The following is a 22,488-nucleotide window of genomic DNA, read 5'->3' on the forward strand; positions in this document are numbered from 1 at the left end:
CTGCCTTGCCTAAGTTATTATTATCCATAGACTGTCTTTATAATATTCTATTATTTTCGTAAACTCGGAAACCACATTAATATAAATTTTAGCTTTAGGGAGAGAGAGAGACCAAAAGAATTTCAAGAAAAACCTAGTCACAGAAACATTTATGGCCCTATAAAGATCACTATGCCTCAACTTAAAGAGATGCAGCGTATTTTTTGCTTTTGTAGCTTATGTTAAGAAAAAGCTATGCAATGTAAGCAAACAATGCAACTCACTTGAAACCACATAAAGTTTAGCGTAAAACTACAACAAAAATGCTTAAATGTGAATTCAAAATCCAAATTTGCGCCTGCATCTAGTTTTTATTCGATGTTTTATGCGATGTTTGTTATAAGATGTTATTCATACTTTGTAATCAGTTTATAACTGTTTATTTCATTCACGCGCATAGAAGGTAACCAATTAGATTCTATCACTGAGCTCAGCAGGCCAATAGAATGTCCGAGCTAAAAGAAGGCGGGACTTCCTGTGTGGATGTCATATGACCAAATTGGAACGGTATGGTGTGAGATTTCCTGTTGTTAGCATTACGGATGTACACGAACACAGTGATACACCTCCGAATAGGAGCGGGGATGTAAACATAGCAGGTTTGTGGGCACTAACTCTTCTTTAAATGACTTTGTTAGCTTATATCGTCCGCGTAATTGGTTGTTTTTCTGTGCCGTTACAGTTGAGACTTCAGTGTGTAAAGGAAGAGATGTGTTGTGGAGTATTTTCTGACTCTGGATGCCATGATGAGGTTTATTTTGTGGAAGCAGGTGTTGTGGAGAAATAGTCTGTTGTGGCATTTTGTAGTTTACTGTCCTTAATAACATTCTATAGTTTTGTGAAGCCATCATCTGGTTGCCATACGATGGTTTCCCCTTTAGTGTCCTCGGTGTCTTCATAGCCGTTTCTGTGATATGATGACTTCGTCATATAAAGATCTTCTTCTCTGGATCATACTATTTTTTGTAGTAAATTACTTTAAGCTTATGATGTGGCAAAAATACTTTCAGGTAAAAGAAGAGCTCTGGACATCAGCTCTATATAAAAATGATGATGGTTTATTACAAAAAGTGACATCGTAAACAGATATGCATCTCTGTGAGGTTTCTGAAGCCAATCGTAGAAAAACCCCCTGACTAGATGTGTAAATCTCTCTTATATAGTTTTCAAACAAAGAACATTCCTCAGTCCTGAATGGCCAATCATAGATCAGACACAAGTGTACATATAGGATGTTCGTGTGTTCTTCTCCGAATTTCATGTTTATATCCTGTGCTGGGAACATTTCTAAGTTGCAGAGTAAAGTCCTTTAAGACAGACCCTATAAGGAAACACTCTACTGTAAGTGTGTTTTACACAATGCTATGTTTAGATAGAGGCCTATAAGCCTGTCCATGTTTGAATCCTAAAGCAAAGAGCAGTCTGCTTACAGCTGCAATGAAATATAGTTCTAATCTGTGTAATCTTAAGTAATTCTAATTTCAAATGTTGAGAATAAGATACTTCAGATGCTAACAATTTTTTTTATTAGCACTAAAACTTTCTTCTTATTAGTTAGCAACATAAGCAAATGTAAGAACAGTTACAGCTACAGTTGTTAAAAATCGTATCTGCCAGGTCTTGTTAACTACCGAGTTAAATAAATGCGACTTAACACTAAAAATCCTCATTAAAATAGAAGTCTGCCATTCTTATCAGTAAACTACAGATTGCTATGTATCAGTACAAGATTCCTAACTGTCTTGAATGGAGTTATTTATTTTCTTTCTCTTTTTCTTTGCAGCTGATCTACACATCATGCATGGACCAAGTGAAGCTCCCATCTTCACGTGATACACCCTCTGAAACACCATGGCTGATCAGCAGACCAGTCCTTTACCCCAGCCCAGCGCAGAGTACTTCTCATGGGACTTTCGCTTCCAGCTTATCTGTCTGGGGTTCGGCTTCTACACAGCTATATTCCTCCTCTCCCACATCCTGTCTGTGATTCTGAGCCGTACCTACAACTCTCTACTTACTAAAGAGAAAGTTTTCTGGAACCTCGCAGCCACCCGGGCAGTGTTTGGCATCCAGAGTAGTGTAGCAGGACTTCAGACCCTGACTACAGACTCTGCTTTAAGCAGGGACAAAGTGAGGGGCCAAGAGGACTGGTCGTGGTTTCATGTCCTCACTGCCACAGGCTTTTTTGTGTTTGAGAATGTAGCACTTCATGCTTCTAATGTGGTGTTTCGGTCGTTCGACCTCCCACTTGCGACGCACCACTTCTTTGCCCTGTCTGGATATGCAGGGGCCGTAGTATGGGATTCCCAGGGCCACTTCCTGGCAATGGTGACACTCTTGCTGGAGATGAGCACGCCATTCACCTGTATATCCTGGATGTTATTGAAGGTAGTGCGTCGATTTCACCAAAAACATCTGTATACCCAACCTGGCTTTCATTAGTGTTTGTAGCATCTTGTTGAAGAGTTTTGAAATGACCAGAAGCATCACACAGTTTCAGTTCCTCTTAAATCTTGTGCATCTTGTGACCGTAAATGAAAATAAAAAGTTTAGTGTTCTTAGAAAGAGGAAGTTCTGTTTTGAAAATACTGTGGCCATATTTAAACATGGCCACAGTATTTTTAAGCGTGCAGTTTTACTCACATCTCCATGATTGGCTCTCTATTTTTTCCTACCTACAGGCTGGCTGGGCAAGCACTCTTTTCTGGAAAGCCAACCAGTGGGTGATGATCCACATGTTCCACTGTCGCATGGTGCTCACTTATTACATGTGGTGGATAACAGCAACACACTGGAGCGAGATGAACACCCACATAGCTCTGCCGCAACGCCTTCTCTTCTTCTCTGGTCTCGCCCTGCTCACGGTTATCATCAACCCCATCTGGACGCACAAGAAAACCATGCAGCTGCTAAATCCTGTGGACTGGAACTTTAGTAACAAGCCGGCACCACTAAATGGCACCGCAGAGGGTCAAAGTGAGGTTTCTGTGAAACCACATGCCAACTGAGGACTGTTAAAGAGATCATTTCTTATTTGGATATACATTTTTCAAGGGGCTTTTGATGAGAGTAAAATAGGTGTCTTGTTAAGTTTTACTTTATTAACCCCAAGAAAACAGAACATAAGCACTCTTGTCCTTGGTGTAATTGGGTTAATTGTGATTACCTGGTAGTATCATAGTACAGGTGGCAACATGGTCTTCCATCACATTTAATTTTTACCCAATTTTTATATGAAATAATATTTGGTAGTGGAATGAGATCTTGGCTGTTTGTATCACTCTCATTGAAATAGGTGTTTTTTTTCAGTATTTATTCAAAATGAGAAACATGTATGAGAGTAGTTATGGGAAACCATCACCAGTTTTACAGGCTAACAAAACAAAATCTTGATCTGTTAGACAAAAAAATAAAAAATAAAAAAATCATTAACATCTGTTTATCTTCTCACACACTGGTTCCAGTCTGCTGCTTTTTATAGTCAAGTTAGATCAATTTAGTACAAGTTCTTGGGGATAGAAGAGTGAACAGATGTTTCCCCATTGAGTGGGGAAGTCACAAGAAGAATGCTGCCTTTGTCACACACAAGGCGGGTAGGAAATTTGATTAAATTTAAGGAATGAGCCTTTTCATTGGAACTGTTTGATACTAATTGAAGAGATCACTTCATTCATGGTGGTTTTAGGCTGTTAGGTCCACCCACAGCAAAGAGAGAAACATTTTTCAGCACCATGGGAGAAAAGACGTTAAAACAGAATCTTCATTATTGGTGAAAGAAAGGTCAAGGGTTGTCCCCTTCACAGAGGCTTTATTGTCCAAAATGGAGATGAGATGAGATGAAATTGAACCAGTACTGACAGAAAACAAGGTTGCATTTGAACCATGTTTTTTTTATATATATATTTATTATTAGGAATTAAGCAGAGTGATTTAAAAAGGAGGAACTTTTTGTGATAGAGCTTTAGATTTATGTAAGAAATGGGATTTTGCACGAAGTGGCCTTGTATTATCTGACATCTGGCACATGCACGTGTTCGAACGTTCTGCGCACATTTTGATCTTGTGCAGTTTTTTTTACAGCCAGTGTGTTGTTTTACAGCATTACAGTTGTATCTTACTAACTTGGTTAATATTTTCTTATGATCTGTGCTCAAATTGAACATCTTAAAGATGCAAAGTAAGTTTATCTGAGAAAAAAATCTAACAAAATCCAAATGCACTGCAGATATCTATTATTGTTATTATTGTTCATATTATTATTATTATTATTAAACTTCTGTTGGATATTTTACGTCCTGCTGTGCGAAACAGGATTCTCTATGATTGACATAACTTTGCCATGGTACATCAGCGTGCTCCATTATTAATGATAATGACCTGCATCATCAGTGTAAACGCAGGACTCAACCATTTCTGTGTTGTTGATTCTGAATTTCATGTGCATTTTTTTCTGCCTACAAAAATATTTCTAATGTTAAAGTTTTCAAAATAATATTAAAAACAGTTGTTCTCATTTTAAGTTAAATTATTATAGAAATTCCTCTATCAAGTAATATTGTTCTGGACATTGGATTTGTTTTAGATATAATATGCTTTAAATGAAAGAGCTCATGTAGTTTCATTGCTTTTAATTTATCACATGATTCTGTCTTTTACGTGTTTACATGTGCTGGGAAATGTATTAATTTGAGTTACAACATAAGTTTTTGTCACACTTTAGTCTCATCTCATTTGTCTAATTTGTGCCTCTCCATCTGCTCTCTCCTCCACCTTTCTGCCTGTGACCAGAAGTCCTTCACAGCCAAAATATTCAGAAAAATGTTTAAATTCCTGAATTGTTACTGAAGAAGAGAGGAATGATGATGCTTGCTGAACGAAAGACACACCAGTATCTTTTTTTGCACATGTTTTAGCACATGGCTTCTGCAACATCAGGACAATGTGTAATATGAACTATGAAACACCCAAAACATTTTATCTGACAGAAATGTTTAAAAACAGCATTAAAAAACAGTAGATTATGTGGCAGTGTTGTATTGATTGTTTAAAAGGATGGATGTATTTCTGATGGTAGGAACTAAGAGATAAGGTGAGGAATTAAGGTAAAACAGTGTTAAAAAAATAGAAATGGGATTATAAAACTATGCTAAACTATACTCCATGGTTGTGTTTATGCCTCCAGGTGGCAGTATTGGAGTAAATCTCTCCATACCGTGCATCTACCCATCTCCATCAACAGACTTATGTTACACAATAATCTATGATGGCGTCTATAAAGTATTTGCGAGGCAAGTTTTGAATTAAATTTCCGACTTCAGTATGAAGTATAATACAAAAAGCTATATTCTACATCATCTCCGGAGCCACCTCACGCGTCACGTGGACAGTTTGGTCGACCTCCTCGATCCGCCTATCCATCCTACCGGGTACAGACGGTGGAATTTTGATTGACGTTTCTTTTAGCCAATCACACTTCGCTCTGGGCCACGTGTTGACCAATCAGCTTCTGAAGGTAGGTAAAGCGTTTTTCTTGGATGGGGTCTGCTTACATCGAAGGGAGCCAAGTTAAAAGAAAGGCGAGAAGTGGATTTGTTTTGATGTGTTGGAAATTATGTTGAAGTCAGAAATGTATTACATTTAACACTTACACGGTGTTATTGCCAAAGGATAAGGTAATTCTTTATGGGAATGACATAACATGGTAAGTTAAGACACTTTTTTAAAGTTTCTTGCAAAGTTTAAATAACGTCTATTATATGTTGTTCGCTCAAGGCAGGTTTCATACTGGTTTATATATTAAATAAAAAACGTAAGCTAGTTGTTTTAAGCAAAACAGTGAGTTAAGTGGATTTTAAAAAAAGTTTTTATGCAGTGTATTGAGAGGTGTTTGTAACGTGGCGCCTTGGCTAACATTGTAAGGTTGCCAACACCGTCCTCTACCAACTAGAAAACACAATTACTCAAATGGGCCAAACGTTTGTCAACACATTCATGTTAATTAGTGTTTCTTTACCTCTAAACAAGCTTTTATAAAAAACCTACGTTTTTACTTCAACTATTCTGAGGTGTTTTAATAATAACATATTTTCTCCAGACTTTCACTTGTCACATAATCCTGTGATAATAGTCTCAGTATCATGGTCTCATGATTTCATAAACAGTCTCCTCAAGGATGCTGTTATGCACTACAACCATCCTTTTACTCTTTCAGAGTTTAGTTATGAGCTTGAAAAGTTTGCAGCTTTAATGATAATCAGATATAAACTAATTAAAATAGACAAATCAATCCAGAAAATAAATATATTTGATTCCCTGTAAAAATTAAAGTAAAAATCACTAAATCTCTCTGAGCTGCAGCTCAACTACAAATTCAAGTAGTCATGCATAGCATTCCTCAGTGAAAGCACTGCACAGCTTCAGCCAACTGGAAGATCAGTCTTAACAGGTTATAAAACTATAATTTATTTCAACGGTTTCCTTTAAAAGTCTTGTTTCTGTGTAGCAAGTGCCTTCAGGAAACTGTTAAGCTTTTGTAAACCCACAAAAGATGTCTTAAATACAAAGACTTCTTTGATCTTCATTTGTATTGTCTAGTGTCATGCATGTCCATTTCATTCTGCCAGTACAATGAACTGGGACACTTGGAGGGTCACACATGCATGTACAGAGAAGTCTGCTGGTAATTTGTTTAACAAATATACAGAGTATCCTGGCTGCAAATACAGATGCTTAATACCTCCCTCTGCTGCAATTAACCCCAAAGAAGGCTGTCCATGGAGCACAAACAATTTTGTAGATGCTCAAATTCATTGCAGTTGCCCTTTGTAAGTCCTCATGTAGCTTATTTAGTTATTCATAGCACTACTTTTCCTACATAGATGCTTTTGTTCAGAGTATCTTATTAGTCCTTTTTCTCATAAGTATGAAAACATGGAGTACAATCAACCCCCAGTATTCTTGGCTGTAATTATTATAGTTTGTGAAAACAGATGTATTGCACTGGAGGAATACCAGAGATTGCTAATTTATAAAGTAAACGTGACCAGGCAAAACAATACTTTGGCAATTGTGACTCATGAAAATGCTGTCTGTTTACCATGACCAAACTTTAAATGCTAGAGTACATTGCCGTTTGGCATACCATTCATTTTTGGAAACGCTGTCATGGAGTCATTGTCCACCCACCACTTGACCAATGTTCCGCTGAGGCAAGATGAGGATTTACAAAATAGTTCAGCAACAGCTGGGAAAGAAAAACCCACAGCTCTTCTGCAGGTGGACGTGAGAAATCACATGCAACACATTTGTTTAGCAGCTGGGAATGCATTTAGATTTAGACCCAGAACTGGGGGAAAGAATCACAATAAAATCCCATATGTTAGCTACCACAGGTCACAAAATCAACAAAAAAAAAAATTTTTTTATGCAAATATCTGTTCTTCGAACTGGGCTACAGACAAGGACGTAATAGACCACATTTTATCTGCTGGAGTATAAGTTAACCTCATGGTCAACAGTCTTGGCTTCAGAAACTTTCTCCACCCTTCTGAGGTAGTTGAAAAGACAGATACTCTTAACAACTAAAGTTTTGTAATTAATGTGACTGTGTTGCTCCATTCATACTGAAATTCATTCAGATCTAGTCAGTCAAAAAGCAATTTGGAGTAGCCACTTACCCACTGCTTACTGCACACAAAATCGTGTGGAGTACTATTCTGGAAACATGTTGGGCTCTTAAAGCTTTAGTGTGGCTCACTGGGTGGGTGGAGAGCAGTTGGGAGTGATGGCCAAGACCATGCCGTCTCTGCTTTCAGTTGGGCTACTCTTTTGAAACAATATGTAGTCTTAGTGTTTCATTGTAATCTGATTCCCAAACTGGGAGAGTCAGTTGGTGATTTATTTATCACTGTTAATGAAACAACATTATAGCTGTGAAACACTACTTCTCTTGTAAACCTATTAATATAAATATCACGTTGATCACAATCTTATACTACACTCTGTAATATGATGGAGTCACTTTGGTAGCTTAGCATAGAGCACTTTCTCTGTTGAAATGTGGCTTCTGTGCTCCACAACTCAGATGTTCCCCTCACGAGTTCAATTGATTCCACATCTGAAATCAGATAACCAGCCCTGAGGACCTTATTATTGAAGTAAATTTCCTACAATCCACTGCTCTAAGTATATAATTAAACTGGTAGCTGATGGAGATTGCCAGATTTATCATCTGTTCCCTCAACTTCTCAGAAGTAAAGAATGTTTAAAGAGTCAGCGATCTTGCGTCTGCTTGTAAGCTTCCTCCACCCAGTTTGAGGTCAGGGTGGGTGGTGTACATAAGTGTGGTGTGTTGTCAAGGCAGTTTGGCCCAGATACTGTGTAAAGGGTTGATTTTTGCATAGGATACATTGCTTTTTATATTAATTTACTTAAGGAAGACCTAGTAGATAGTGTAAATCACACTATCAAGATGTTGAACTCTAATCACGAAGAAGCTAGAGAGAGATGTGTTTTTTTCTTTTTATTATGCTGCAGGGCAATGTCTTGTTCTCCCCTCAAATACATTATCATACTTCATTAAGCCTGTTCATCCACTCTTAGAAGGCCTGGGATCTTCCCTTTTTGAGTGACGCCTGATTACTGTAATGCTGACAGAGGGACACACTGCCGAATAAAACGGCCACCTAAAGTGCTGCAAAGCCAAATACGCACACTCACATCAGACTACAAGTATCCCTCTCTCCCAACACCACCCTCTCCTCCAGGCTTTTGTTTATGACCTGCAGCTTATGTGTGGAATGCCACTTGTCAATAAGTGTGCACTAGCCAGGGCATTTGAAGCTGGATAGTTCTTAGCACAACACACAATTCTGACCTGACAGATCTCTGGAGTAATTATAAGACAACTATAATTTAAAACAAAGAGAAAGCCCTTTTCTCCTAGTTTTTATTTGATTTTGGAACTCCATGTTGCAGGTAATCTGTCTCATGCTTCCCACAAACTGCTGCAGGTTTTTTTTTTTCCATAATTGGGAATTTAACTTTCCCACATATTGTCTGTTTTTTAACATATCTATGTTGTTAGGAACACAGGTGAACAAACTGTATACATTATACCAGCGAGCCAGACGGCTTCTTCCCTATCACAGCTCAGCCTACTGTGCATGTAATGACATGCTTAGCTGAGCCTATCATCAACTGTAGGGATGACTTTACCTTTCAAGTGTCTTTGTCTCTTTCCGCAGCCATTGAACTAAGATTGGACTATAATTCAGATCCTTATAATTAAACGCGCTGAACAGATAAGCTGAGCAATTATAAATTAATTATGGAGACTATTGTTGGCCTCTTGATAAAGGTTTGTATGTCAGACTTACTCAGCTGTTGCACAGTTTATATGTTACAGTGCAACAGCACTGACAGGTTGGGGACATATAAGGCTTTTGTTGAGCTGGTCATCAGCACAGGCTGATTCACATTTGAGGTCATAAAAGTTGCAAGATGTAATTTGTGGAAAGGTGTGCTGAAGAGCTGTAATTGAAGGAATGGAGGAATTCTTAGCTGATTTCAAAGCAACTATAATCAAAAGCTAAGGCGGTTCTAGAGGACAGAAGACAGAATGTCCTGAACATGGCTTCATTGTCAGTTGTACTTTAATGTAGTATCTACTCTTGTCTGATTCTTGAGTTCCTCTGTATTGTGGAGGCTGGAATATCTTCAAACAATGAATACTCTACCTGCCTCTGTTAGCGCTAGCTTTATCTGTTAGCTGTACTGTATCCACCAGACATCTGATCTGGCATTTTCCAATATGAGTAGGACTGAATGAGTTATCATTCTTGCCTGCTGCACTGTTGTGGTGTGGATTAGTCTTAGAAATAAACCAACTGTGAACTTGTGTTGTGGTTTGTATTAAACCGAGATAGTGTGGGTAGAATATGGGGCATACATTCCTCAACAATGGCTGCTTCATGCTGCAGCCTGATGTCATCTGTTTGTGCAGATATTCTCAGGCTAAAAAAAGTCTTGCAATAGCATTTTTAACATAGAGACAATTGACAGAAACTGTCACCTGTGGATACAAAATTGTACATCAGCAAACAAAGCCTGAGCTGCTGAGGAATGCAGTGTATCTCATGCCCATGCAGGTCCAAAGGTCTCCCCTGCCTAAGCATGTTAAGGACATTTCCCTGGGCCTAAATGAATGGTTGCTCCTCAGTCTAAATGTGCTCTCTTTAGTGAGTCAGTCAAAATTCAGATCTCAGGGAAATTAATAGTTAAGACAAAATTTTAACATTTTAATTCACAGCTTTTTTTGCATTTTGTAGCATAAAGTAGCCCTTTTTAAATTCATCTTAATAGACTTTTTCAGGGCTGAAATAAAATCTAGTTATTGCTTTTAGCTATGTTTTTTTGTCCAGTCTACATTTGATGTGTTCAAATGAAGACATTAAATCTTGGAACATATAAGAAGTTAAATTACTTCTGATAAATAAAATGATTTTAAGACTTCTAGTAAATTTGCTTATTATGATGTAAAGGGAACAAAAGATGCAGCAAACCATGGTTATTATTGACTTTCTTTAAAACAGTTGTTTTAGCTATGTTATCCCCACAACCCTTGTTTAGACAGCAGTCACTCCACCGGGTGTAATCAATCCAACACAAATAGTCACTCATGTTTACAGCCATGACATTACAAATGGCCACATTAGCATATGATAATTCTGTGCACACTTACACACGTGCTATTGTTAACATTGCCAAGGAGAATTATAAGAGTGTCTTTTGTTTTCATTCACTCCTGTTTGTCTGCATTAGCTTAGCTTCAGATTCTGTTGTTGACACAAAAGGTACCAGACTGTGACCACTTGCCATGTTCTTTTGCTTCGATAAAGTAAAATAACAAGTGTTCTTAGGGTTTTTGTGAACCTGTTATTTGCATTTATGGAGGCAGAGATTCTGTAATTAATGCTTTATGGAAACTTCTATTGTCTAATTAGCTTGGAAATACAATCTGCATATGTTGCTTTTTTTTTCTTTTTTATTCTTTTATTTTATAACATTTGTTTTGTTTTGTTTTTTTTTCTTTAGGAATGAGGCCGACGTAGTTGATCACCTGCCTACTGCTGTGTGTAGAACTTGTTCAGGAAAAGAGCTACAAGCATGGACACAGAAGACTTCCCTCCCCCACCCCCTGAATGTAATGCTAACAAAATCTTGTCAGACATATGTTTGCTGAGAAAAAGCTGTGAAACATGGCAGCAATGGTAGGCTGGTTAGCTCAGCTGATTAGAGCATGGTGTTAATAATGCCAAGATTGTGGGTTTGATCCCTGCATGGGCCACAGAGATGTTTAGTTACATTTAAGTGGTTAAACTTTAACATTTAACTCAACATAACTCTGTCCATTTAAAGCAAGGCAGTGTGTACAGAGGAAAAAATAGGGGAAAATGCCCAAGATATTATGATAAACAGTCCATTTATTAATAAAGATACTTGGCATTATGTACAGTCTGTCTGAATTTAATTCTGTTTAATTCCTGCTTTTTTAATTATTAGCTGCTTCTATTTGGATTTGGCCTGCTGATCAATAAAGCACTACATTTGAAGTTTGAAAATAATCAAGAGTTAAATTGTTGCTGAGATAAATCCTTGGAGAGAGTTTGATAAGACAATTTGAGACACTGCCAGGCACTTGAACAAAATGTGAAAACGTGTCTTTAAATTCCATCTTAAATTGTGTTAAAGAAACAATGCAGTATCTGGCCAGTAGAATCACCTGCTAGCCTCTTAAGATCACAGCATGGCTAATTGCTTCTAGGAAAGTTGCTGAAGCTGGACAGTACAAGTAAACAACAGATTCCTCTCCTCCGCCTCTGTGAAGTGTGTGGGCAGAGGAACGAAAGGAATAAGAAGGGTAAAATGTGCTGCACCACAGTGAATACCAGACAATGTCCCTCAGTCTGACCCTGAATACTACTGCAGAAACACACATGCATAAGCACACACAGTTTCACACATAGCCTCTGGCGATAGAGACAGGCCAGTGAAATGCTTCGTCCCCAGCTGGCCAGCCTCTTGCTTTGTTGCCAGGGGGATGCAGGAGCGGCTCGTAACCCGGTGACTCATTTGAGCAGACCATTATGTAGCACAGTGAAGATAAGTCCCTAGAACAGAATCCATATTGTCATTATGAATTGACAATGGGTACCTCTTCTAGTGAGCATGTGACATTTGCATGTATGTTTTACTGTGATCTTGTACATTGCAAGAAAGCTGTGGGGAATCCTCCGAAAGAAAGATACTGTCCATTTCAGTCTTTTGACTTTTCAATAAGATAAGAAGAGCTACTATATCCTCGCTTGATTGGGGATGTTATTAGAAATGTGTTTGTACTTTGGGGTCACAATGCAGCTTAGTTCTTAATTAAGCTCCATGCATGCATGTCAGTCACCTCCTCTACGCATAGCTGTAGATGTTTTATTGAATGACCAACCAGCTGGTGTACACTAACTGGAATAGTCCAATCAAATCATGACCTGCTTATTCTGGTTCATCGTTCTCTGCACTGTTAATATATGATTATGGATCCTACTGTCCTGGAATTCCCTAGACCAGAAGCAAGCTATCCATGTTTTATGACTGTGTCTCACACCATTTGTTAGTACACAGATGGAAAAAAAGAGATAACATCTCAGTTTCCAGGTTTGCACTTTGCCCCTATCTTCTCTCGCACCATCAGTCATGGATTTAGATGTACCTGGGGTCACAATGCTGACCTGGAACATTAGTCAGAGACCATTTTCTCACACTGTGGTGAGGTGGAACAACTACCTGTCATAGCCTGAGGGAGTCGTACTGGTGATTTAAACCTGTGTACATGGCTGTGAGGTACTTCAAAGTCATCATGTTTACTGCCAGAGGTTTTTTTTTAGTTAAGACTTGCTCAGTTACTATCAGTTGACTGCACTGACCTGGCGCAACACAACTGTTTTAGGTTGCAGCTTAGGCTTTTATAGAATGTCAACTATTTGGGGCAACTTTCCGCAAGTTGAGTAAAAACAAAACAGTTGCTGAAACCCGGGATTGAACCAGGGACCTTTAGATCTTCAGTCTAACGCTCTCCCAACTGAGCTATTTCAGCATGAAGTTAAATAAAAGTAAAACAAACAATCTCACAGTGAAATATATATTTAATTCTTAGAACTGGGAATTTTTCTGTTGTTTTTGGGGACACAGGATATTAGTCACAGGGCTGAGATTATACTGTAGACTGTAAGTTAATACATTCAAGCTGTACTACTATTGAATGAGCTTGCAAAGAATCTGCGGTATTTGTGAGCAACACTCCGTTCAAGATAAAGTATGTAAGGAGACCTAAAAAGATGGTTTCTTTGTTGATATAAAAAACATCTCAGAAGAGATTAAGCATTGAACAGTGTGGGTTGATTTTAAAATGATTACCTTATTCAGAACAGAATTATATTATGATAGTTTCTTTTTTTAATCATTGCCTTCACTATGCAAGACTATTGTCTTTCACTACAACCCTGAATAAAACCCAGTGTATAGTCTTTAAACACCCTGTACCAGTAATCCAGAACAGAAGAAGCCTGTTGATTAGAAAGTTGAGACTGTGCATTCCTCAGCTTTTTACTAATGAAGCCAACACTTTATTCATGGCATCAGAAATAATGCATAAACTCAGGCTGTGCTTCTCACTGAAGGGAGTAGTGGCTCTCTTTCCTGCTGGCCTAATTGCAGAGTGCAAACTGGAAAGATATTCGTTGTTCCCTTCCTGTCTACTTCCAAGCGAGTGTTCTAATGTGAAAGTGACGCCTTTGAAAGCTCTTGTAGTCCTGGCCCAGTTTGTGTTTGTCATAAAGCGAGGCAGCTGATATTTGTTGGTGTTAATCCTTAAAGTCAAATTTTCAGGAAGAAAACATTGCTGTAGTAGATCCCACACTTTATTGAAGACTCAACCAACCAGCTCATCTTTAGTCTCTCATGCTGTTATGAAAGCAGTGCATATCCCACTTTTATAAAATCTCCTGAAATGTAGCTCAAGCAGTGTGTGGTTAAAAATAACTTCATGGGATTATCAGTTATTTTCAGTTAATTCCAGTTATTTCAGTAACTGACTAAATTGTTTTATATCTATTAGACCCTGATATAAATGTAGATATTGAAAGTATAGATCTAATATCCACTTAATCAGTATATAATCTAGCCTTTAACATCTTTGAAACCTCTGTATGCAGTATTGGCAGACAGCGTCCCATCTGCAGATGAAGACGAGGGAGAAGCCTTTGACTTTGATGACAGTGGTGACGACTTACCTGAAGCACCTCCGGTTCTCCAAGCCATCATCAGCAAGGATCAGAGCCAGAACAACACTGTGACCAGTCATGCAACGTTGGACCCCGTAGCACTTTCCTCTACTGCTCCATCATCAGAATATGCAACAGTTACTACAAGCAGATCCTACTCAGGTGGTGGGATGACAGAAGCCGAGGGGACATCTGCAGCTGAGGCAACTAATGACGGGGAAAAAGATTTATCCCCACCTTCATCTCCACCCCTTCCTCATGAAGATGACATACAGACAAAATCCCAAACCCCAGGTTTGCAAACTAAAGTGTTGACTTTTCACTGCTGATGCAAGTTAGCATTTTCAGTCCGGTTTTAGCTAGAGCAGATTTTTTAAGCACAAATTCTGTGATTAATTAAAAAATTTAAAAAAGCTTTAAATGGACTACATTGTTGTTTTGGCAATAATAAAAAAAATCTCCACATTCTTTTGGCATTATTTTTACTTTATCTGGCTCCAGTCCAGCTCTTCAGTTTAGGCTAAAGTTAGGCAGTAAAAGAAGAAGGGTTGTCCCCCTCATGACACCTCGTATCTCTCGCTGCCTGGTGCTGGAAATTGTCTGGCTTTTATCACCGAAAGTCATGACAGCAGCAACAGGCAGGTTTAACCGCTGCTTATTCCCACTCGCTCATTCTGAAGCATGATACTGCAGAGATGTCCATCCTGTGATGGTTCAAGCTGCTGCCTTTTAAGGAATGAAAACACACTTGTAATTTTTTGTTATGCTTATTATCATAGCCTCATGTTTGTACTACCTTTGTGCTAAATAACTACATTTCAGAAAATTAGTGTAGCAATCCTACAGTGATGTTCTTTCTGATGTTTACATGTTCGGATGGTCTCTGGGTTTTGGTAGGCTGTAATGCTAAGTGTGTGAGGTCAAGACAGATATGTGGTTAGATGAGAAAGTAAAGGGGGTGGGGTAGAGTGAGTGGGAAGGGTTGTGTGAAGGAAGGGTGCATTCGTGTGTGGTACGTGTCCCTGGAAGAAGAGTGGAGCATATAGAGAAGATGGGTTGCCTTTTTTTTTAGTTTGCTGTTGCTGCTTGTTTGGCGTGGATACGGCCAACAGTAACCATTATTGGTTAAAAAAAGCAGCTGTTTACAGAATAACTCTGAATCTGTTCTTCAACACGTCCCGCCAGACGTTACAGTACGTTTAAACAATATGCAAAACTGTAATCCTCGATAAGTAAACTTTTAAGACCTCTTAATTGCATAGAATAATGCTAATACCATATTTGAAGATGATTGTATTATTCTTTGGAAAAATCAGAGCAAATTTAATCAAACATAAGGATGGACTCTTTTTATACTTTTTATTTTACAGTCATCTATAAAACATCAGGTGAACTTATATTTTACTAGGGACACACCGATCCAATACTGGTATCTGTACCGGTATTGAAGAAATGTTCAGATCGGGTATCAGTGACAATAGGCCCGATCCATAGGCACAGATCTATGTAGTGTAATTCTATGCTAAGCGCTTTGAGTGACGTCATACAAAACCTGTGCAGCGAATGTTCTGAGAAGCTTGAGATATCTGCTTGAGCAGGTCACTGAAACTGAGTCATATGTGTATAAAAAAAAAAAAAACTCAACAAGTTGGGACTATCTGATTTTTTTTTTTTTTATTACCAAGCTAGTGAAGGTATTGTTTTATTCGGCAGCTTTTTAAATGGAGGTTTAATTTCAGAGCTTAAAGTATAAATACAGACCAAAGTATTCCGGCACCGTGCCGGATCTCTGGCTTGCAGAGTTTTTGTGCCAAAAATATAAAAAAAAAATAAAGAAAAGAAAGTCAATTTGCACGAAATTTTGCAGTAATGCAGACTATTGTCACCAACAGTGTGAGATGAATGCAGCTTTGCTCTCAATAAAACACATTAATAACCAATCAGAAGCTGAGCTGGGCCTTGGAAAACTTGTGATCGAGAGACCCAGCAGCAGTTTAAATCTACACTAGACCACAGATGATATGATAGAGCAGAGACGTTGATGAATAGCTGTAAACATTAAACAAAACTCAGTTTTATCGGCAGGATGAAGGCAAAGGCAAATTTATTTGTATAGCACATTTCATGTAAAAGACAATTCAAAGTGTAAATTAGATGAAGGGTAAATTAGTGAAGCCTGGTTATTGTCTGTTATTTACGCCACTTATTTTCTTCACACACTCTCTACACACTCAAATACAAATACAATAATAATAATTAAACAGTTAAACCATTGTAAAGAGCTGATTTGTTTATGTTGAATATGTTAATCTTTTCCACACAATGAGATATAATCAGTGCGTTTTTTTTTTTGTATCGGATCGGTATCAGCCGACACTAAATGTCAGATATCAGTGTCGGAAGTGAAAAAAGTGGATCGGCGCATCCCTAGTTTTATTGCATCTAACCTGGCATTTTTCCATTGTTAAGATTATAATGTATTGTAACTTTATAAATGAACTGGATCCTCTTTTTCTCACTAGGCTCTGAATGGCAAAACAGCCCTCACCCTCCACAGGCTGTCCCAAGCACCTCCTCCCGGGGCAAAGTGAACCCCTACTCTGTGATTGACATCACTTCCATCCAGCTGCAGCAACCTGAGCATCAGCATGGGCCCTCCTCTTCCACTTCCTCTCTAAGTGAGTCAAAAGAACAAGAGGGAGAAGGCCAGGATATCCACACTGTTCCTGCTGGTATTACTTCAGGATACTCTGTGCCAGTGCCATGTGGCTATGCAACCCCCTCGGGTGTACCTCTCATCACACCAGCCTACACCACACCTGTCATCATTCGACATCTCTCCATGGATGAAGATGGTAAAGTAGAGCCCAAACTGGGAAAATCTTCTCTTTTAGTAACAGTTCATGTAATATTTATGAATTCTGAAAGGTCAGAACGTTTTTGATTAAAAATACAACAGCAACAGAAAGTTCTTCTTTTTTTACTGCACTCAAACTTGGAGATACAAGGTTTTGACACATAAAGCTGTCTCTGCCGCTTCCATCCCCTGTCCTTTTTTCTCTTTTGTTTTTCCTAAAGCCTTGCCACAAGGAAGTAGGGCCTAAATATAGCACTCCCCAAAGATCTGTGTTGGCTGTGAGGATTTTCCGGTTTCCCTAAAATCTTGCAGTAGCAGAGTCCAACCCTGAAGAATGGCAGGCTCAGCTGCCTAATTGCACTGTTATTATCTTACCAAGGTCACACCATGTTCAAATACTCTTGCGTTTCATTTCAGTAAAAGCCTCTGAGGTGTTTGAGCTTTAAAACTATTTACTTTTTTTTGTCACTGTAGTAAGCACGGCTAAGACTTGAAGCTAAAATTATGACCTTGTTGAGACATTAATTTTTTATTTGTTCTTTTTTTGTTTATTTGTTTGTTTGTTTTTTACATAGGGTTGCAAAAGGAATTAGAAATTAGACAAGCAGACAAATTAATTTTATATATGCACATTGAAACAAAATATAATCTTCATTCAATTATAATGGTATTTATGAAGTCATCAGTGACACCCAGTGGCATGAAAGAAGTTTAATTATTTTGAATGGGAAGGTCTTTGGAGATCCATTGTGTTAATTTTTATTTATTTATTTGAATACATAGCAATCTTTTGCAGTTCTATAACTCATTTAATGCTTTTAGCTATGTAATTTCTGCTTTAAACTTTGGTGTCATAAGCTGTGGGGGAAAAAAATGCATCAAAGCAAAACAATGTAGAGTGTAAAGTTTAATTTGTTTAATGTTTCTCTCTTTCCTGCTTTAGTGACAGTAATAGGCGCTAGCAACACCTCTGGTGACAGGTGAGACTCATAAAATATTTATTATCCATAGATCTTAAGAAAGGTATACAAACTATACTCGATTTCTTTATATTTACAGTCTTTGTAGTAAATACTGTACATATACGGTCCAGCACCACACTGTTGGTATAAATAATTTATTTCTTCCTTGACCTGTAACTCACAGTTAAGAAAGTCTAAGTTTGTATAAAAAGACTTAAATTTTGTTTCAATGTTTTTTTCAAGTGTTTTCAGTGAAGAGTATCCAGCTATAACAGAGGAAGATGCTTTGGCTAAGTGGGCATCGGATCCTGCCAATACTGCATGGATGGAAAGTAAGGAATGATATTTCATCACATTCAGTAGAAATACTACAATGCTACTGTTGTTTCACTTCTTTTTACTTGTTTATCCTCGCACAGCGCATGCCTTCAGAGTGCTGTTATCCTTCTTTTTTATCGTCTTTTGACACAACACAGTTCTCAGACACTTCCTTCCCCGTTCTTTTGAGGAAGTGTGTCCTTGTATGTGCTTTTCTTTTAGATCTCTCTCTTACATCCTGGTTGTTGTGTGCTGCCCAGCAGTCTGAAGAAATCATGTGTTTAATGTTGCATGTTTTTCACATGTGCCTCAGATCCAGATGAGGTGATCTACGATGATGTGCCCAGAGAAAACTCTGACTCCAACACAGGTTTGTACTTTTTCATGATATACTTTTACAATTTCTGCATTAAACTTCCTGTCTTTAGTTGGAAGTCAGGCAGCTTCTTTATAATGGAAAAAAAATCCCTATTTGGCATTGATATTATACTGTAATTACTTAAATAAATATAACTTTTTCTAAAGTAGTTCCATTTTTGTTAATGGTATTCAAAATATTCCGCTTTATATTATAATGCAGTTTCATAATAACACCACACAGCTGTGGAATCACAAATGATCACCGATTGCAGTAGAAAATGTGCATGGCAAGACATACCTTCAGAATTTCTAGGCTTTTCTTATTGAGTGTATTTATATGTATTTTATTGTATGGTATTTATATGCGTCAGTTTAAGTACTGACTCATGATGTGACCACCCATAAAACTCCCTGATCCCTAAACTGTATATAGTATTTCTTAATACATTTTCATGTTTGCACTCTCCATTCACACAGATCCAGATGAGATGATCTATGATGACGTGGAGTTTGGTGAGGAGGGTGGCTGCAATAGCTCCCTCGACAATGGCTGGAGCTCTAGTGAATTTGAAAGCTATGATGAGGCCAGTGACGGGGAAGGTCGTCCTGAGAATGGCCTGCCCCATGCCTTCATGAGGGGAAAACCACCCCAGAGGAAGACCCATGTGTGTATAACAATTACCCTCCCATTTCCCTGCCTGGCTTCCTGCCAGTAACCAAAACCTGTGTCAATATATTGAATAGTGCTTGCCTTTTTTTTCTTCCACCCTCCATATATCTACTATACATGAAGATATATTGGATGAATTACCACTATACTGTTAGACGTATAAGTTGATCAAGTTTGCTGTGATATTCATCCTGCTTGTTTTTGACTGTTAACTTCTACAGAAATGAAAGTGATTTTCCTGGCTTCTAGCCACTTCACTACACAATACGTTATGGCTTGCGGTTATGAAAATTCAACTTCTCTTAATTCATAATTTACTCTTTCATTCTGACATAGTCCAAACTTGATAATGTTGTAATAAGAAAATCACTTCAAACACCTCCAAAAATAAAAGTTAAGTGGTTTTATTCAAAATTTTAACTTTTAACTTAAATCCTGCCTGAATATAAACATTGTTATATTTGTAAAAAAGACAATAAGAGATCCAACAAAAATATAATTAATAATTACCTGAAACTAGTCATATTAAACAGCGACAATATCTGACAATTGATTTTATTAGGAGAAAAAAGTAAAAAAATAATGTACCCATTGAAAGTGACAAATCCAATATATATATCTATATATATATAGATATATAGATATATCTATATCTATATATAGATAATCTTCCTTGCACTATAACAGTTAGATTTCCCTCAGCACTCCAATCGACAAACATATCAAGATCAAAACAAGTTTGCTGGGCCCCTGAGGTGCTGCTCAACTCCAAAACCATAACCAGTAACACTTGCTTTGCTTTTGTTTAGCTCTCTCAAGATCTGACACGCTTGAAAGAACACTATGAGAAAAAGATGAAAGATCTTATGGCAAATACTGTGGGAACAGTAGAACTGCAGCAACTTAAACAGAAACACGAGCAGAAGGTAAACTACCTGAGGCTCACCTCATTTGTCTGTGCTAGATAAAGTAGTCCCAACCCTTTACTCTCAGTCTGGCTAACTCCACTCTTGGCATCTTGCCACTTACTCGGTACCTTCATCCCGCTCTGGTGTGAATGACTTGTGGTGGTGGTACTGGTGATGGGTTTGCAAACCACTGCTGCACTGACATATATCATTTCATGTTCATGCATTTGAGGTTGGCAAGATGAAGATATGATGTACTCTAACAAAATTAGTGACACAGTGAACTGAGACACCAGCAATAGAGTTGCTCAGACTTTCCTTTCCAAAAGTTTTCTTATTAAAAATGTGTTAATTTAAGAGTACCTTGACATTTAAAAGCACTGCTGATGTCACAGTCACTGTCATTCAGTCCCATAACACTTCCTAACACCATTTCTGCCCAAAGTAGCTCAGTCCAGGTGTTTAATAGTCATAGCTTTAGAGAAAAAAAAAATTAAATTTATCATAGACTTAAATTTATGATTATGAAAAAATAACTTTACTTTTTTATGTCTTTTTTTCTCATCAAAGATGCAAAAGCTGGTGAAGGCAGCTAAGGAAGGGACTAAAGACGGGCTTGAGAAAACCAAAGCTGCAGTGAAGAAGGGGCGATCGTTCATCAAAACCAAGTCATTTTGTCATGGTATGAAATCCTTCACCATGACACCATGCCTTGATTCTTCAGTTCATGTTGAGTCAACATGAAAGCGAAAGTCATTTCATCATTTATTGGAGTGTCCTCTTTGCTCTGTCCTCTTTATCTTTTAGAGAGGAAGTCAACCCTTCTTGAGGATGAGGAGTCTGAACTATTCATTGAGGTGGACTGCTTTAACGTTGAGCCAGTTTTGTGTCCAGCACCAGAATGTCTCTCACAGCAGCAGGTATAAAAACATGCCATTTCTTTCCACTTCATGTAACTCTTTTTAAGTACCTTTTAAAATTAAACCAAGCCACATGCATGAAGACATATGACCTGCAGCTTTGTATTTTTCCTCTATAGCTTGTTAGAAGATGTATATTGGGGTCTATTTTGGAAAGTGAGAAGAACTATCTCAATGCACTAAAGAGAATATTAGAGGTATGTAAGTGCATCTGCAATAATTGTCAAATCAGTTTCAAAACTGTGGTTATTACAGGTCATTCATGTCTGCTTTCTCAGCAATATGAAAAGCCCCTGTCCCAGATTGAGCCCAGACTGCTCAGTGACAGGAAACTGAAGATGACCTTTTATCGTGTGCGTGAGATCCTGCAGTGCCATTTCCTGTTCCAAATTGCACTGGCGAGCCGTGTGGCTGAGTGGGACAGCCTGGAGATGATTGGGGATGTTTTTGTGGCATCGGTAAGCAGAGATGGTAATTTGATATGAGAATCCTTTTAAGTTAATAAACACAAACTGTGCATATATTAGTTAAAGCTGGGAGGAATTGCTTCACTTCTATTATTTTTGCTTTGCTGTTTTGCACTTATGAAGAAATGTGCATGTGGTGCAATCCCTGTCTGACAAACTTACTTCATGTTGAAAGCATTTGTTTTTCATCCAGATACAGAAAACCCCATTCTGTCTCTTATCACAGTAGTTACTAGCTTTTTTTATCTTGAAGCCTCCCTATTTTTATCTACAAAATGTAGAGCCAAATCAAACCAAATTCCTCCATAGTGATGCACTTTACATCTTTTAAAAATAACAACTAATCAACATTTTTAATATTACAGCAGTTTTAGAGTCATAATTTTAACAGGCATATTTTTATGAGTTACTCTTATAAGTGGAACTTACTTGAGTAATTGTAGTTTTGACCTTCTGTAACCTAAATTAATACTGAACAGGGCAAAAAGGAGATGGTATTAAAAAAGAAAAACAACTTAAAAAATATAGATGCATGGTATTGGATTTTTGCCTAATATCCAGTATTTTACATGTCATTTGGCCAATAACTGATTCTGATACCGATTTTTACTCCCCAAACCTAATTGCTGAGATTATCTAAGTTCCTTTGTTGTG

General features: G+C 37.8%; 2 protein-coding genes and 1 non-coding gene across 5 annotated transcripts in view; 2 read left to right on the forward strand and 1 right to left on the reverse strand.

Moving 5' to 3' along the window:
* The first annotated feature begins 546 nt into the window (after positions 1-546).
* Positions 547-5,121, forward strand: cln8 (CLN8 transmembrane ER and ERGIC protein). The gene is made up of 3 exons (XM_041972861.1): positions 547-638; positions 1,823-2,427; positions 2,721-5,121. Exons 2-3 carry the CDS (start codon positions 1,891-1,893, stop codon positions 3,045-3,047), a joined length of 864 nt encoding a protein of 287 aa, XP_041828795.1. The 5' UTR covers positions 547-638; positions 1,823-1,890; the 3' UTR covers positions 3,048-5,121.
* Positions 5,122-5,585: 464 nt separating this feature from the next.
* The window catches only part of arhgef10 (Rho guanine nucleotide exchange factor (GEF) 10), a 44,899-nt gene continuing 27,996 nt past the window's right edge, over positions 5,586-22,488 (forward strand). For 2 of the 3 annotated variants that reach the window (XR_006008717.1, XM_041972143.1), the window contains exons 1-13: positions 5,586-5,740; positions 11,134-11,242; positions 14,304-14,666; positions 16,895-17,227; positions 18,173-18,209; positions 18,435-18,523; positions 18,823-18,879; positions 19,347-19,534; positions 20,349-20,465; positions 21,018-21,129; positions 21,255-21,367; positions 21,487-21,564; positions 21,646-21,825. Coding sequence is in view for 2 of the 3 variants with exons in the window: in XM_041972143.1 (XP_041828077.1) it covers positions 11,206-11,242; positions 14,304-14,666; positions 16,895-17,227; positions 18,173-18,209; positions 18,435-18,523; positions 18,823-18,879; positions 19,347-19,534; positions 20,349-20,465; positions 21,018-21,129; positions 21,255-21,367; positions 21,487-21,564; positions 21,646-21,825 (1,704 nt within the window). In the remaining variant the exon portion in view is untranslated. The remainder of the gene's footprint in view (positions 5,741-11,133; positions 11,243-14,303; positions 14,667-16,894; positions 17,228-18,172; positions 18,210-18,434; positions 18,524-18,822; positions 18,880-19,346; positions 19,535-20,348; positions 20,466-21,017; positions 21,130-21,254; positions 21,368-21,486; positions 21,565-21,645; positions 21,826-22,488) is intronic. The other variant, XM_041972144.1, reaches the window with a different exon arrangement.
* Positions 13,114-13,186, reverse strand: trnaf-gaa. The gene has a single exon. It is a non-coding gene; the product is annotated as a tRNA-Phe (tRNA).

Source organism: Melanotaenia boesemani, chromosome 20 (genome assembly GCF_017639745.1).
Source record: "Melanotaenia boesemani isolate fMelBoe1 chromosome 20, fMelBoe1.pri, whole genome shotgun sequence".
In the NCBI taxonomy this organism is placed as follows: Eukaryota; Metazoa; Chordata; class Actinopteri; order Atheriniformes; family Melanotaeniidae; genus Melanotaenia; species Melanotaenia boesemani.